This window comes from Diuraphis noxia, unplaced genomic scaffold (genome assembly GCF_037042655.1).
Source record: "Diuraphis noxia isolate RWA-SAM2 unplaced genomic scaffold, SU_Dnox_SAM2 contig0009, whole genome shotgun sequence".
Lineage (NCBI taxonomy): Eukaryota > Metazoa > Arthropoda > Insecta > Hemiptera > Aphididae > Diuraphis > Diuraphis noxia.
The window spans coordinates 2,816,029-2,830,558 of NW_028301719.1; the positions used below are offsets into that span (position 1 = coordinate 2,816,029).

The following is a 14,530-nucleotide window of genomic DNA, read 5'->3' on the forward strand; positions in this document are numbered from 1 at the left end:
GTAGGTACCTACTTGCCTACCTATATGTGTATTATGTGTTACTAATTTACTATATACGGTTAATCGGTTGATGAAATTATAGTAACATCGAGAATTGTCAAATCCCTCGAACCGAATGACGATAACTAGGTCATCTGTACCTACTTCAATTTTAATTTTTGATTTATCGATTTTCAAGCCACATTTAGATTCTTATAATGTTTTCAAATATACTGCTGCATAATATACTGTATGTATATTATATTATGATAGCAAAGACCGCGTTTTTACGGCGTCAACCGTAAGTCGTTACAAATCCGTTAGTTAAAATCGGTACCTTACAAAAGGTTAATATATTATACTTTGGCGAAATAAAGAAAATTCCAATTGTGCCTGTGCACATTATCAACAAACTGCCATTGCAGTATAATATTATAAATTACAGTACACAAAATGTATATAGGACACTATTTTATAACCGCACAAACTATTTTGTCTAACGAATTGACTTGTTCGTTTGTTGGACAAACAGGTATTTTCGTCGAGCGAGTTCAAAACTGGACTGAATTTCGAAAGTATTAATCGCACGCGGCGTTCGGACTAAACACGAAAATTCAGCAGTATAATAGCATCGTTATTTTAACGATAGTTTTTAATATTTCGAGAACGAATAGAAATTGAAACTAACGAGTAACGAGTCTCGTCGTCGTGAGTAGGAGATGCGGGAGAAAACCAATTCTGATTTTCAAAATTTATGAATTCGGTAGGGTTGTGAAAGTATTGTAGTTACTCAAAAACGTTAATCGATACGATAGTGCTGTAAGTACTATTATTGTAATATAGCAAACGTCGATTTACTATAATACAAAATATATAGGTATACAAAATATTATATAGGTACACGAATATCAAAATAAAAATACATTTCCTGCACGATAGCCAAAAATTATGTAAACCTTCAGCGAGTTGGCGTTAAAAATGTTTTTGTTCCTTTTAGATTAATTAAGTATTATTACATAGGTATGAGGTTAAGGGTATACGTTTAGGTATGCACTAATTACTTTATAAAAACATTACTACCACGAAAAGTCAAGAGTTTTAATAATTGTATGATATCATCATTATGCCGGCCTTTATCGAAAATGAAATGTCGATGATATGACGTGACATACATACATATATACAGGACGTCTCACGATGATCTGACATAAGGAATAATTTTTATTGTATTCAATATTCAAAATTTTTTTTCGATATAATTCATAGACACTTGCGCTACATTTTTGATATTATTTTTTTATTTTTAATACTGCAGAAAATAAAAAACTTAAAAACTGACAAAAAAATGTTTTGAATAAATTTAAAATAGCCTATTAGTGAATCTGATGATTATAAGAATAATTTTTATAGTAAAAAGAATTATTTAAGTCAAGTAGTTTATTTTTTAGAATTTTTTTAAAATTCAATACTTTTTTGGTTAAATTAATTTGGAATGTAATAAACTAATAACATTTAAAAAAAAAATGATTTTTGAGAATTAGTTAATATGAGTATATTTCTTAAATTATTTATTTGTCATATATAATAGCAACGTTTTTTGTCATACGTTTAATTAACATAATTTTTTTTTGTCGGATCTTTCTGTGACACTATATATTTTATTAGCCTGTATTTTGGATTATGGTGGTGTGTAAATGTTTGTTTCGAGTAAATTACGTATTGTTTATTGATTTCACATTTAAAATGTAGATTGTCATCGTTAACCTATATTGATTGTGTTTTAAATAATTGATGAAGGACAAAGGTAAGCCGTAAAACATGATCGCCCAAATTCTGGCTGATGTATACTCATTACACTAACATATACGGGATAAGAATATTGAATTTAAAAATTATAAAAGATGAACAAATATTACACTTTTATATAATACATACATATTAAGTACAGCATTCAAACATACATAATGATACACTAAATATTATTAAATCACATCATACACACCGAACAACCCCCTACTATATATCTCCCCATGAATAGTTCACATACCTATACGTCCTATTATTATTTATAGATTCCATTGGTATTAGCCAACTGAAAAATACTCAACTCCCCGTGAAAATACCTAATTCACATACAGAAATATTATAAAATAACAGAGAAAGGAAACAATATAACGTGAAAACGTGAAAACGTATTATTATAATACATTAGAGATACCATCATCAGTGAGTCCTGTACGACGATCGATATAAATATATCGAACATCGCGATTAACTTTAATAGTTTTATTGAAGTTAAATCGACTCCCGGAGTATCTACTTATAGTATATTATAATATAGAAACAATATTGAATAGATTAAAATCTATTGCAGAATATTGTATTGTTGTTATTTTATTCACAAGGACGTGATTTTTTATTTTTAATAATTATATGCAGATACCTACTACAGAGAAAAATATATGATGAAAAAGCTATATAGAAATAAATTTGAATAAACAAAAAACTTTCTAGAACACACAAATCAAAACATTCCAATATATAAATAAATATTAGTAACTAGTAGACATTTATAAATGATTATTACGTATTAATTTAAAAAAAAATTAAAACAAGAATTTGTTTTGATGGATATTATGTATTCTTTTTAATCTTTAGAAATCATCGTGTGATTACAGCTATTAACTGATTTGAAACCTTTTAATTTATGAGGTTATTTAGAATACAAATAGTAAATAAATATAAGTATATCCTCAACTAAATATTTTATACATATTATATTTTTTATTATTAATCAACCAAAAATTAAATTATACTGATATAACTTACTAACTGAAAATCAAATATCTACAATGTATGCTTATCTCAGCTGCATAATTTGGGCTCGAGACACGTGTCGATCACTTATCGAGTGAAAGAACAGAACTTATAGGTATTATACATGGATCGTGGTTTTATGAAATTGAACAATGCACAAAACACCATAACAAGCAATTTCATATTATTCATGAGAACTAGATTTTAAATAATTCATAGATTTAAATGTGTTTGGTTAAATATATGAATAAAAAAAAAATTAATTGATCGAATAGTAATTATTTTTTCAATTAGGTACATACCATGGAGAAAATATGATGTTAATTACGAATTAAAATATAATATTATACACATTTACAGTAGTAGGTAATGAGTCAGAATAAAAAGAAATCGCTAAATTATAAATATCCGAAAAAACTGTTTAGTCAAAAATCGCAAATCGTTTCTTCATTGACTTGAAAACATGCGAAACTGCTATTATTGTTTCACGATGCACATCGAAATGTGTTTAAAACAGATAATTGTTTAACATTAATTTTTCTAAAATAATGTCAGCCATTATTTTTATTTCATAATCACCCTAATTACAGAAATTATGAATAATATATGGGCCACCGCCTATGGATAGTTTACTATTTTTAATGTGTTTGGTAAATGCAAATTACAATAAATATAATGTAAAACATTTTAATATAGTTGAAATGAACTATTTGTAATTAATTAAGAAAACAATTTTTTTTTATATATAATTGTAATTTAAAATTATACCATTGTATAAATTAATAGGTTAAATTTAATTCACGGCTTAATGTTGCTATTTGATGTGGTTGTATAGTTATTATAATTCACTTAAAATAGCGCTAAAGGCGAACAATTGAATTTCGTTAAAAATAAATATATACCTTATAGTTGGTTCCCGAATCTATATTATATATTTAGAACCTATTTTTAAAGTCAGTTATTTTATTCATAATGATAAAAAATGATTTATAAAAAATGTTTTATAAAAAATATAATTTACGCTTTAATAAAACATGTAGATAACTAACTAAATTCAAAAAATATTTCGCCACCCTAATTTTATGTGATCACCATCTTTCCATACTTTTTATTGAAATTACATCTGTCTTTTCCCATTTTCAAAACGGTTGAAGATTTATTTTAGGGTGTTTTATTGTTGTCCCCCTTAACTTGCCCTTACATAAATCTATACAAAAGGCATCCAGTAATGGATCAAATCTATGAATCTAATACAATAAATTTCTAACATACAATTCAAAGATAACCGAAAATAGTTTTAAAATTACCTATAATACACCTAATACTCCTATTTAATGCAATATGAATAAAATATTACTTCTACTGAAGTCCTGTGAGTAGAGTATCGTTCATTTTTGACAACGTATTATTTATCAATCGAACAGTAAAATAATACATTATTTTACCTAAAATATGAAATCATTATTTATTTATTTTATTATTTATATTATCAACGATTAACGATAACATATTGTATCATATAGCACATACTTATTGTCTGCAGTCGTCGTCTTACTATTAGTCTTAACTGGAGTCATCGGCTTACTACTACTCTTATTATCTGCAGTCGGCGTTTTACTCTTATTTTCTGGAGTCGTCGGTTTACCACTACCCTTGCTATCAGCAGCCATTGGCTTGCTATTATTCTTATTATCAGAAGGCATTGTTATTATGTAACTCGACTGAAATTGGTCGTCGCAGAACGAAAACCGAAGTAGGTACCTATGTAAGTGTAACACTAAGTTATATCGAACGAAAAGGATTTTTGAAAATTAAACCGCTTGCAGAATAACGTATACAATCGAAAAATATAAATACGAACGATGGACGTGTGTTACGGTTGCACGAAAACCCTACACTGCCGTCTGCCGGAACGAGACAAAATAACAATGATGTCACTGGCGTCAAACGAACGTCTATATATAATGTACGCGATATTCCACGACGACCATCCTTGTCTGTGAACTGCGGTTTTCTACAATCACAACTAGAATGCGCATCACCTCAGATAAATCTGTCATACGACTCTATCACTCGCAAACGGCCCACAATTTATTATTGAAATTAAAGCACTTTAGAGATTCCCAACGAACAAGGCCAAACCAATAGCGCTTTAATAAAACCACAAATTATATTTTCAAACTTATATAAATATTTCTCAGTGATAACACTATTATATATATAAATATTGATATACATTATATTTACACAATACCTTTATCATTATCAATTATTGTTGAAATGATTTATATATTATTTTATGTGAAGATATATTTTGTTATGTTATTTGTTTACAATGTATGTAAGTACCAACTCCCCGCCATATTATTTTAATGTACAACTCTAAATTCTAATCAACAATCAATTTTGTATTATAGTTTTAGAATGATCATCGGTTATATAAACGCCACACTTAAGCACACTACACAGTCTAATATTACGAAAATATTATGATCGAAATTTGGTAAAAGTGTGAAATCTATGATTTTCGATAATGTATGAATGAACGCATTACAATTTACAGACATGTTTAAGAAAATGCCACAACCTGCACATGAGTTGTCTCTGTCTAATAAAAACGTACCAACAATAATGGTACAGCGTAGTAAAAACTGTTTTGCACAGGAAGGAACCGAAAAGGATAGAATAGTAGACAGTAGTCACAACTAAGAAACAACTTTTTCATACTATAAAGATGAAAATATTAATTATTACTAAGCAACATCGTTTTTATTTTATGATATCGCAAATACAAAAAAAAAATTCGAAAAAATAAAAATGATATGAAAATGTGAAAATGTCGTTTCTAAGTTATGACATTAGCCTTTTTGGTTCTTTTCCATACAAAATAAATTTTCCTATGTTGGAAGTTTGTAAAAGAGAGACAAAACATGTAAGTGTGGAGTCATCTTAAGAAAATTGAAAACTATTACAATAACTGTAACTATATATTGATATGATATTACTCCTTAACTTTAAAGCCCTCAAATAAAAATGTATTGATTATTTCTGATCAAAATGTAAAAACAAACTTAGGAATACGATAAATAGCCAAACAAACATCATGTCGAGTGTTTACTGTTTGGTAGCTAGCCCCCTCACAATTTTTCATAGTCAACTGTACATTTCCGTGCATATGCTTATTGTAACGAGTATTACTACAGATTATATATATTCCAATAAATGTTTAAAAAAAAATATATATATATACGATATTTTTATCTAGTCATTTAGATGAGTGAAAATAATGTTTTAATTGTTAAAAAAGTTACCAACCATAAAGCTATTACAATAGTAATATGTAAGTAATGCTGTAACAGTTATTATGAAATAATGAATCTAAAATAAATTTAAAAAATAGTGATTTTAATTTTTAATCCTAAATGTGTAAAATAAAAATAAAAACATTTTCCAATTTTAATTTTTTTGACAAATATCTACTTCAATACGTACAAACTACATATTTATATGATATTCATACATAATATCGTGTCCGTGTATAATGTAAATGCGTTAATAGTTGAAACGATTCAGTCATAATAACAAAATAAAATTGCGTCACGTTCGTGGATGAGTGATCAACAAAATATTATGTACCTATGTTTTTACATAATAATTGTTCTAAATAAAAATAGTAATCAAATTGAAAGTAAACTAATAATAATATACTTAAAAAAAATTGTTTACGTAGAAATAAATACCTATACCTATTAAACAACTAGAGGTAGGTAAAACAATATTCTATAAATGTACATTAAATTAAGAATCATTATGTCAAGTGCTTAAAAATATTTGTCTTCCGAAGACCAAGCAGCATCAGAAGTTATAAAAACGAATTAACCTTATTAATATTAACGTTATAATTATAATTAATAATCTATTTAATTATAATTAATAATCTATTAATTGTTTTTTTTTTAATTTTTTCATTACATCAATTTTTTGCTGCATATTTAATATTTTTATTTATTTTTTTGATTACCGGTTTCCAAATGTTCAAAATAAACTTTAGAACTTGGACTTTTTCAACAATTGTTTACTAGCCACTAGGTAAGCCATACTTTTCTATTAAATTGCGTTTAGGTATAACATTATTGACATTCAATTTATATTTATGCATTTCAAAAGTATATTATATATATATTTACTACTTTAATATGAATTTAAAGTAATTAGTATGAGGTAAAAATGAAAAAATATATAACCTTTTGATGGATAAAACATTAGCATATTATGCACAAATGCACAGTATAATTTGGATTCAGATATGCACCATAGCCCACAGGTATAATATATTATGTCTATGGACTATGATGTACACCCCCATGTTTATGGTTAGTTAGTTCTTATTTTGTATTAATTAAAATGTACAGTACAAAACCAATATCAAATATGTGAATTAAATATTAAATAGGGTGTATAGATAGCTACAATAATGTAGCATATTGCGTAGATGAGTAAATAAATAATCTATGATCATAAGATCAACTGAAAAAATAGGAGCTTCAGCATATTTCATTTGGAATAGTGTCAGTGAGTGTCACTAAAAATAATAAATGTAGAATTTCAAAAAGTTTCTTAATATATGTATACTGTAGTATGTATTTAATATATTAAACTTAAAAATAAATAAATAGATCATTAATAATAATATATTATTATTAATTTATCTCAATTTATATTTTTATCTGAGTTCACACGAAATATTATTATATTATGTGGTTTTCAGTTTTCACTTAATAAAATATAGATATTTAAAATTTATCATAATATATTTGATATCCTAAATAATGCTATACCTACTATAAAACCACATTAAAACAGTATTTCATAATCAGAATTCTAATATTACATTAGATATTCTTCAATCTGTTATGGACTTCTAAAACTTATATCATTATTCTAATATTTGATATACTAAAGTATATCTTTTTACTAATATTTTTAAAATCACATAAATATATATGTATACCTAGTATAGGTATTTGAAATATTGTTGTAGAAAAGTGTTTATACTTTATGGTATAGAAATATATTAGTATGCAACTCATCTTTGGTGGCAAATTAGATTTTTTTCAGGGAGTCAAAAATGAAAAATCCTTGAAAAAATGAATTTATCTATATGCAAAACCATAATTTGATAAAATCAATCTAATTTTTATAATGATTATACATGAAAAGCCATAGGTATAAGGTACATACTTTAAAACCAAATTTTTACAGTATCAGCATTTTTTAGGAATATTTTATACAATTTTTTTAATACTTTGACTTCTTTTGTGCTATTTTGAGATATTTGAAAATATATAAATTCATGTATTTATGTATTAAAAAATTATATTTTTAAATATTTTTTATCCTTATAATTTTTTAAGTTTTTTACTTTTTTGAATTACAACATAAGTTTTAATTTCATATTCCAAAACAGAATGTTTTTCTAAGTATTTTGATATATAAAAATCGAATTTAGGACGAGTAGCTTATAAGTTATAAGTATTTAAAGTTTAGACAAGCGGAGTAGTGGACAAATATTTTGCGGGGTAACCCCGTACCACTCCACTCTGCCAATCTAAACTTTAAATACTTATAACTCATAAACTACTAGCCCCAAATTCGATTTTTATATATCAAAATACTTAGAAAAATATTCTGCTTTGGAATATGAAATTAAAACTCTATGTTGTCATTCAAAAAGTAAAAAACATAAAAAATGATAAGGATAAAAAATATAATTAAATATAATTAATAATTACTACTAATACTACTAGTCATTTAAAATGCATTGACTGATTTTTAAGATATTTACTACTGTAATGATATGCTCACACATCATGATTGTATGTTGTTTAAATACTCAATAAAATAAATAACAGTCAAGTTGTCGCACGCAGATAACAGTTAAAATCCAACAAAAAAAACACCATTGTCCACTGATGAAAGGAACGATTTTTATTATTTAATCACATGGGAACTTATACGTAGTTGTGACTATCTGGCACAACACGTGTGAGCTATTTCGTGTGCCACCAGAGCAGGGGATGGTCCAATGAGGATCTCTGTTGCCAAAGACAATGCTAAGTCTTTGGAAACGCAGAGGCCTTTGGGGGAGCCACCTACAACCCTGGCTGGCTGGACCACGTCGTCTCCTTCCATCAGTGCATGAGCACCACTCTCGAGTGCATGAGCACCACTCTCAAGTGCATGAGCACCACTCTCGAGTGCATGAGCACCACCCAAAACTAAAACAACTTCAAGAGTGCAGGAGCACCTAAAAACTTTTCAACACCAGACATTGCGAGCGACAGCTGGACCGTTTCTTTTTTTAAAATCGAAATTTAACAGTGTTGTTTTTATTCAATCTGAGTGTTTAATAAAAAACCTTTATTTATTTTATTACGTCAACTGCATATCAAAGACAGCTGCGAATAAGGTAAGGTGCATGCGCATCAATATTCATATATTTATATAATTTCATATATTATATTGTATTTATTAGATTTTTATAATTTAATAATTAATATTTTATTACTACGGTGTACTTGATCTTTCTCGAATCACGACCTCGAGAACCCTCCGACGATTAGGAGGAAGGTAATAGCGCAATTTTAATATTTATATCTAGTAATATATAACTATTGGCTGGAGCCTTAGTTATATAACAGTTATATTAACTTAATTATTTTAGTTAAATTATTACTCATTCTAGAGTTTTATTTTTATTATTATAAGTTATTTTCTTTTATTTTTGCGTTATTACACTACTATACAAATAAATAATAATGTACAATGTACCAATACATAAATAATAATATTTTACTCAAATTAAAACATCAAAGATTAAACCAAATAATAATTTATTAAAGTGGCTATCTTTTTGCAAAGGATCCATGATCCATTATACTATGTTGCATGTATAATTGTAATATTTACCTCTCTACTATACTATTATAAGATATAACATTTTGTCGAAATACAAATCTTAAAATTAACATGAACACAAATTCATTCTTTACTTTTCTACTACTATTTAAAAAAACTTGTTTAAAATATAAATATTAACTAATTTTAATATTTAAAACTATTACTATATTATTGTAAATCATAAATCAAGAAACAATAATATCTATCTTGCTTTGTTAGAACATTTTCCTTCACCACAACTTTATTTAACAAAATTTAATTTCCAATATTTGCTTACCCGTGCTTTTGATGATAATGATGGTTGTGATTTTGCTGTGGCTGAGATCGCAAATTCAAATTAAGCAATGACTTTGTGCCAAGTCTACAATGTTACAATTCACACAACATGCAAAAACATATACAGACATTAATAGTACTTAAAATATTGAAAATTGAAGTAAAACAATAATTATTTAATACTTGTTAGGTAGTGGATGTACCAATCATTCTTTTTTTACACCTTTTATAGTTATTACTGACTTATTATAAAATTTAATATTTAGATAAAATAATTAAAATTGCATTTAAAACTAATACCAATGTACAGTTAAAATACATTTTCTACTAGAGCACTAACATGTGACATATAATAAAAATTTACATTTTTAAGAAAAAAATAAAACTAATAGAAAAGCATATTATAAATAAAATTAAAACCAAAAATCCAACTAAAAAAATAAATTAATTAAAAGAATAGAGTTCAAATATTGAAGATAAATCAAAAAGTTTATATTTTTCAAACACACATTCATGTTGATCAGCACGATTAAGTTATACTTAATATAAGATAAGTCAATACTAACAATTTTAAACTATTTATTTAATCATTTTACTTAACTAATTGTAAAAAGAAGTTTGTATACAGATACAGAAGTTATAGATCTTTTGATTTCAATCATAATTAATACTATAATTTAATGTTTTAATTGATTTTTAAGGTATTTCAAAGAAATTATTATTATTTAGAAGCTATTACTTCTGAGTCTATTTTAGTTTTAAAGAGATCAATGAAATGAGGGCACTAAACTCGCATTTGTAGTCTCTAACTTTTATAATGTAATATACTAATATAACAGAGAACCTGAGCAACTAATTTTGTATTGATAGTTTTAATATTATAGTAATTTTAATTTAATACAGCAAATTGACCTTTTTCAAAATAAAAAATAAGAATATTACAGTATAAGTATAAGAATATTATAGTATCTAGGGCATCTCATTGACTTTTATTGATAAATTAATTTTAAATTGAGTTATGAACATTTTAAAATTGTATTAGTTTTCATAGTTGTAGCAGTATAACACACTTAAAATAAAAAGCTTAAATGAGCCCTAGATTATATATTCTAAGTTTGATAGTAAATCGGCTCACTTAAATATCAAAGATAACAATACAAAAATTGGTTCTTTAAACGCAGATTTACTATTTTGTGAATGTAAGACAAATACATGCGGATTCACTTAATGGTTTGTGAAAGTCTGTTGAGAATTTGAGATGCATACATGTATAACTGATATCTATCAGTATATAATTGCTAAGTTGTATACATGGTCAAAATAGAAGTAAATAAAATATGTGCTTCAATATTTAAGTCTTTTTTACTTACAGCATTTATAAAACCTAGTGGCCAGGAATTTGATGTGAAAAGATTGAAAATAAACTTCTTTAATTAAAATGAAAAATTGTAAATTGCTCCAATAATTAAATAAGTTAAAATCACAACCAAAAACTCAATCCACACACGTAAAACATATTTTCACAAATTAATGAAGAAATTTAACTCTATTGTTTCACCTGGAAGCTAAGGTGGAAGATTGGGGTGCAACACTAAAACTTTGCGCCTGATTAAAATCTCCTGTACTACTCCATCGCTTTGAATTATACAAATTTGTGCCATTTGAACGCTGAGGTTTTTGAGCCGTTCCAGGCCTTGTAGGTGAAGGGGATGGTGATGCTGGAGGTACTGGTGATACACTGCTAGAACTTGGGGAGTCAGAATGTAACGAACCAGTTGATTGGTAATGTACAGCTCTCCTAAAAATTAAAAATAATTATAATTGAAAATAAAAAAAAAGACAATTAATTTTCAAAGGTACACAATATATTACCTTTGAGGTAAAGAAGAATGAGAGTTATTATAACTGGGAACTCTTCTAACAGGATCCCTTAGTGCAGATACAGGGTGTTCATTTGCAGATCTATAACGAAGTGTTACTTCTTTTTGTGATAGGGTTGGTGAAATCAAATGATGACCATTTCCGCCATAATGGTTTCCTAATAAAAAATAAAAACATTAAAAAAAAATTAATATATTATTCAAATTAATTTCTTAATAGATTAATAGATATACGATAATGATAAATGTGCTATATTATGAATCAATATGACGTAATAGTGGATCAAGAACCTATTAATGTTTTGAATTAGAAATGCAGAATATTTAGATAGGTGTACCTATACATTATACAAGCGTTGGATAGATATTATATAAAAAAAAATTGAATCATATTAATAATATTATTACCCTAGATAATACATATTACGGTATAATATTGATACAAATGTTGTTAGGTATCAATTTTAATAAATTTATAAAAATTAATATTTGTTAGTCATAAATCACTCATGATTTTAGACTACGATATTTTTCATAAGCAAGGTGGATTTATAAATTTATAAATCCACCTTGTTCAAAAGCTTTAATTAAATCATTATGCAGGTACTTCAATTATAAACAACTAAAACTGATATGTATAATAAAGTCGTCAATATAATATTATTTTACAAATATACATTTTAATTGACTACCTAAAACCCCTTGAAATACATTTCCCGCGATAAAATATCTCACTCCTCATTATAGCTATGAATAATTATTATAAATTTATAATTTATATTTATATCTTAGTATCTAACACAGTTGTACCACAACCGTGAGATTAAACAAACTAATATAGAAATTATCTCATATTAAAAAAAAAAAACCTAACTATTTGGTTTAGCGTAAAATATAAAAATGAATTTAAAAATCAAAGTAATACAACAAAAATAAAAATAATACTAACATTTTGGAAGAACCATATAAAAACATTGTCAAGAAAAAATTGGTAATTTAAATCGATATAAAATATAACAGCATTATTCCAACATAAATAACTTAATTAATTAATTATTAAACGAAAGTAGTTCGATTAAATGTAGAATTATAAAAATGTAACACATTCTCATGATTCACGACGACATTAAAGTCACAAACAGATTTATTTTGAAACCTAGTTTACCTACAGTTTAAAATATGGTTCTTAATAAAAGCAATTAACCTTATACGAACTTATTAGTATTGGTCAATAATAATTGTATGTAATTTAAAAAATGTCTACTATATTTTAATAACTTTAAAATTAATTTTGTTGGTTTTAATTACTAATTACTTAAACACAAAGATGTCTCTGTATAATTCTTGACAAGTCATTATTATGAAATATTTGTTATACGACTTTTATATATGCCCCATAAAATTAAAAAAAAAATCTTTAAATAATATTTAATACCCACAATCATCTTAAACACAAATTGAAAAAATATATTTTAAAGAATTAATAGAAATAATGACTAGTTGTTTCAATTGAAAATAGTATGTTTAAAAAAAAAGATAAGCAGGAAAATTAGACATTGCAGAGTACATTATTTGGTGTAGATTCTAGATATTTTTTTAGTTTTAGCATATGATTAATTAATTGAACAACCTACTCATATACAATGCGTTAGGAACAAATAACAATATAGTATACGACATTATGAAAATAGATGAATAGTTAGTCCATTATTATGAAATATAAGAGTAAATAGCAATTTATATTTTAAATAAAACTTAAAACATTTCACCTCGAATATAATTATTAATTATGTAGTAAGCGTCAGTTTTTTTATTCATATTTTAAAAAGTTTAATCAAGGACAAATCCTCCGAGTGAATTTGTTCTTGATAATATTTAAATATATGGTCGTAAAATAGAATTGGTACCTACCTTTTACTAATGATAGTTTATATTGATAGCTTTCCCCTTGCTTATTTCGATCGTTTCCCCGGCATTTGTTCAATATTAATAACAATAATTTTAAGCTTTCTCTGTCAAAGCAATAGCGATTTATCATCTATCGCAATATCTTAATACAATAATTAAGTGACAAACGTACCCGCCCTAGGCGTGTTTCCATTCTTCAGAGCCGATGTGTTAAGACTCAATGTCCGACTGCCTTCCAATTGGTTCAATCGCCGAAGTACATCGGCTAATGTTGATCGAAGACATACTATTTCGTCACCTTGTTCCAAAACTTTCTTTTCTAAGTCACATACACGTTCACGCAGTGATTCATTTTCCGTTTCAATCATGTCATCTGTAAAACCAAATGTTTTGATTTAATAATAATATAGATAATATTAGGTAAAAAAGGCTATAGTTTTTAATTGTTTCACATTATTTATGACTACAACGTTCGACGTTACACCAACATACGAGTAATTAATAAAAAGTATATTTAATTTTTAAACGATAAGTTTTCTATTACCATACGTTTATTGAATGCAATACTAATATTCTTATGTTTTATTCATTTTTTATGTTTGCTATTAATTATTATAATTATAATAAGTAGGTATTGTGATTTAAAATAGTAGGTATATGTGTTCAGACAAAAAGTAAGCCTTTTTTCGAGAATCATAATTCATAATAAA

General features: G+C 26.1%; 1 protein-coding gene across 6 annotated transcripts in view; it reads right to left on the reverse strand.

Moving 5' to 3' along the window:
- LOC149054259 (echinoderm microtubule-associated protein-like 2) overlaps window positions 1–14,530 on the reverse strand; it is a 56,477-nt gene that overhangs the window by 13,913 nt on the left and 28,034 nt on the right. For 5 of the 6 annotated variants that reach the window (XM_089230552.1, XM_089230550.1, XM_089230553.1 and 2 more), the window contains 4 exons: window positions 13,993–14,193; window positions 11,905–12,070; window positions 11,591–11,830; window positions 10,034–10,117 (listed from right to left, as the gene is read on the reverse strand). In XM_089230552.1, coding sequence (XP_089086678.1) covers window positions 10,034–10,117; window positions 11,591–11,830; window positions 11,905–12,070; window positions 13,993–14,193 — 691 coding nt within the window. The remainder of the gene's footprint in view (window positions 1–10,033; window positions 10,118–11,590; window positions 11,831–11,904; window positions 12,071–13,992; window positions 14,194–14,530) is intronic. The other variant, XM_089230554.1, reaches the window with a different exon arrangement.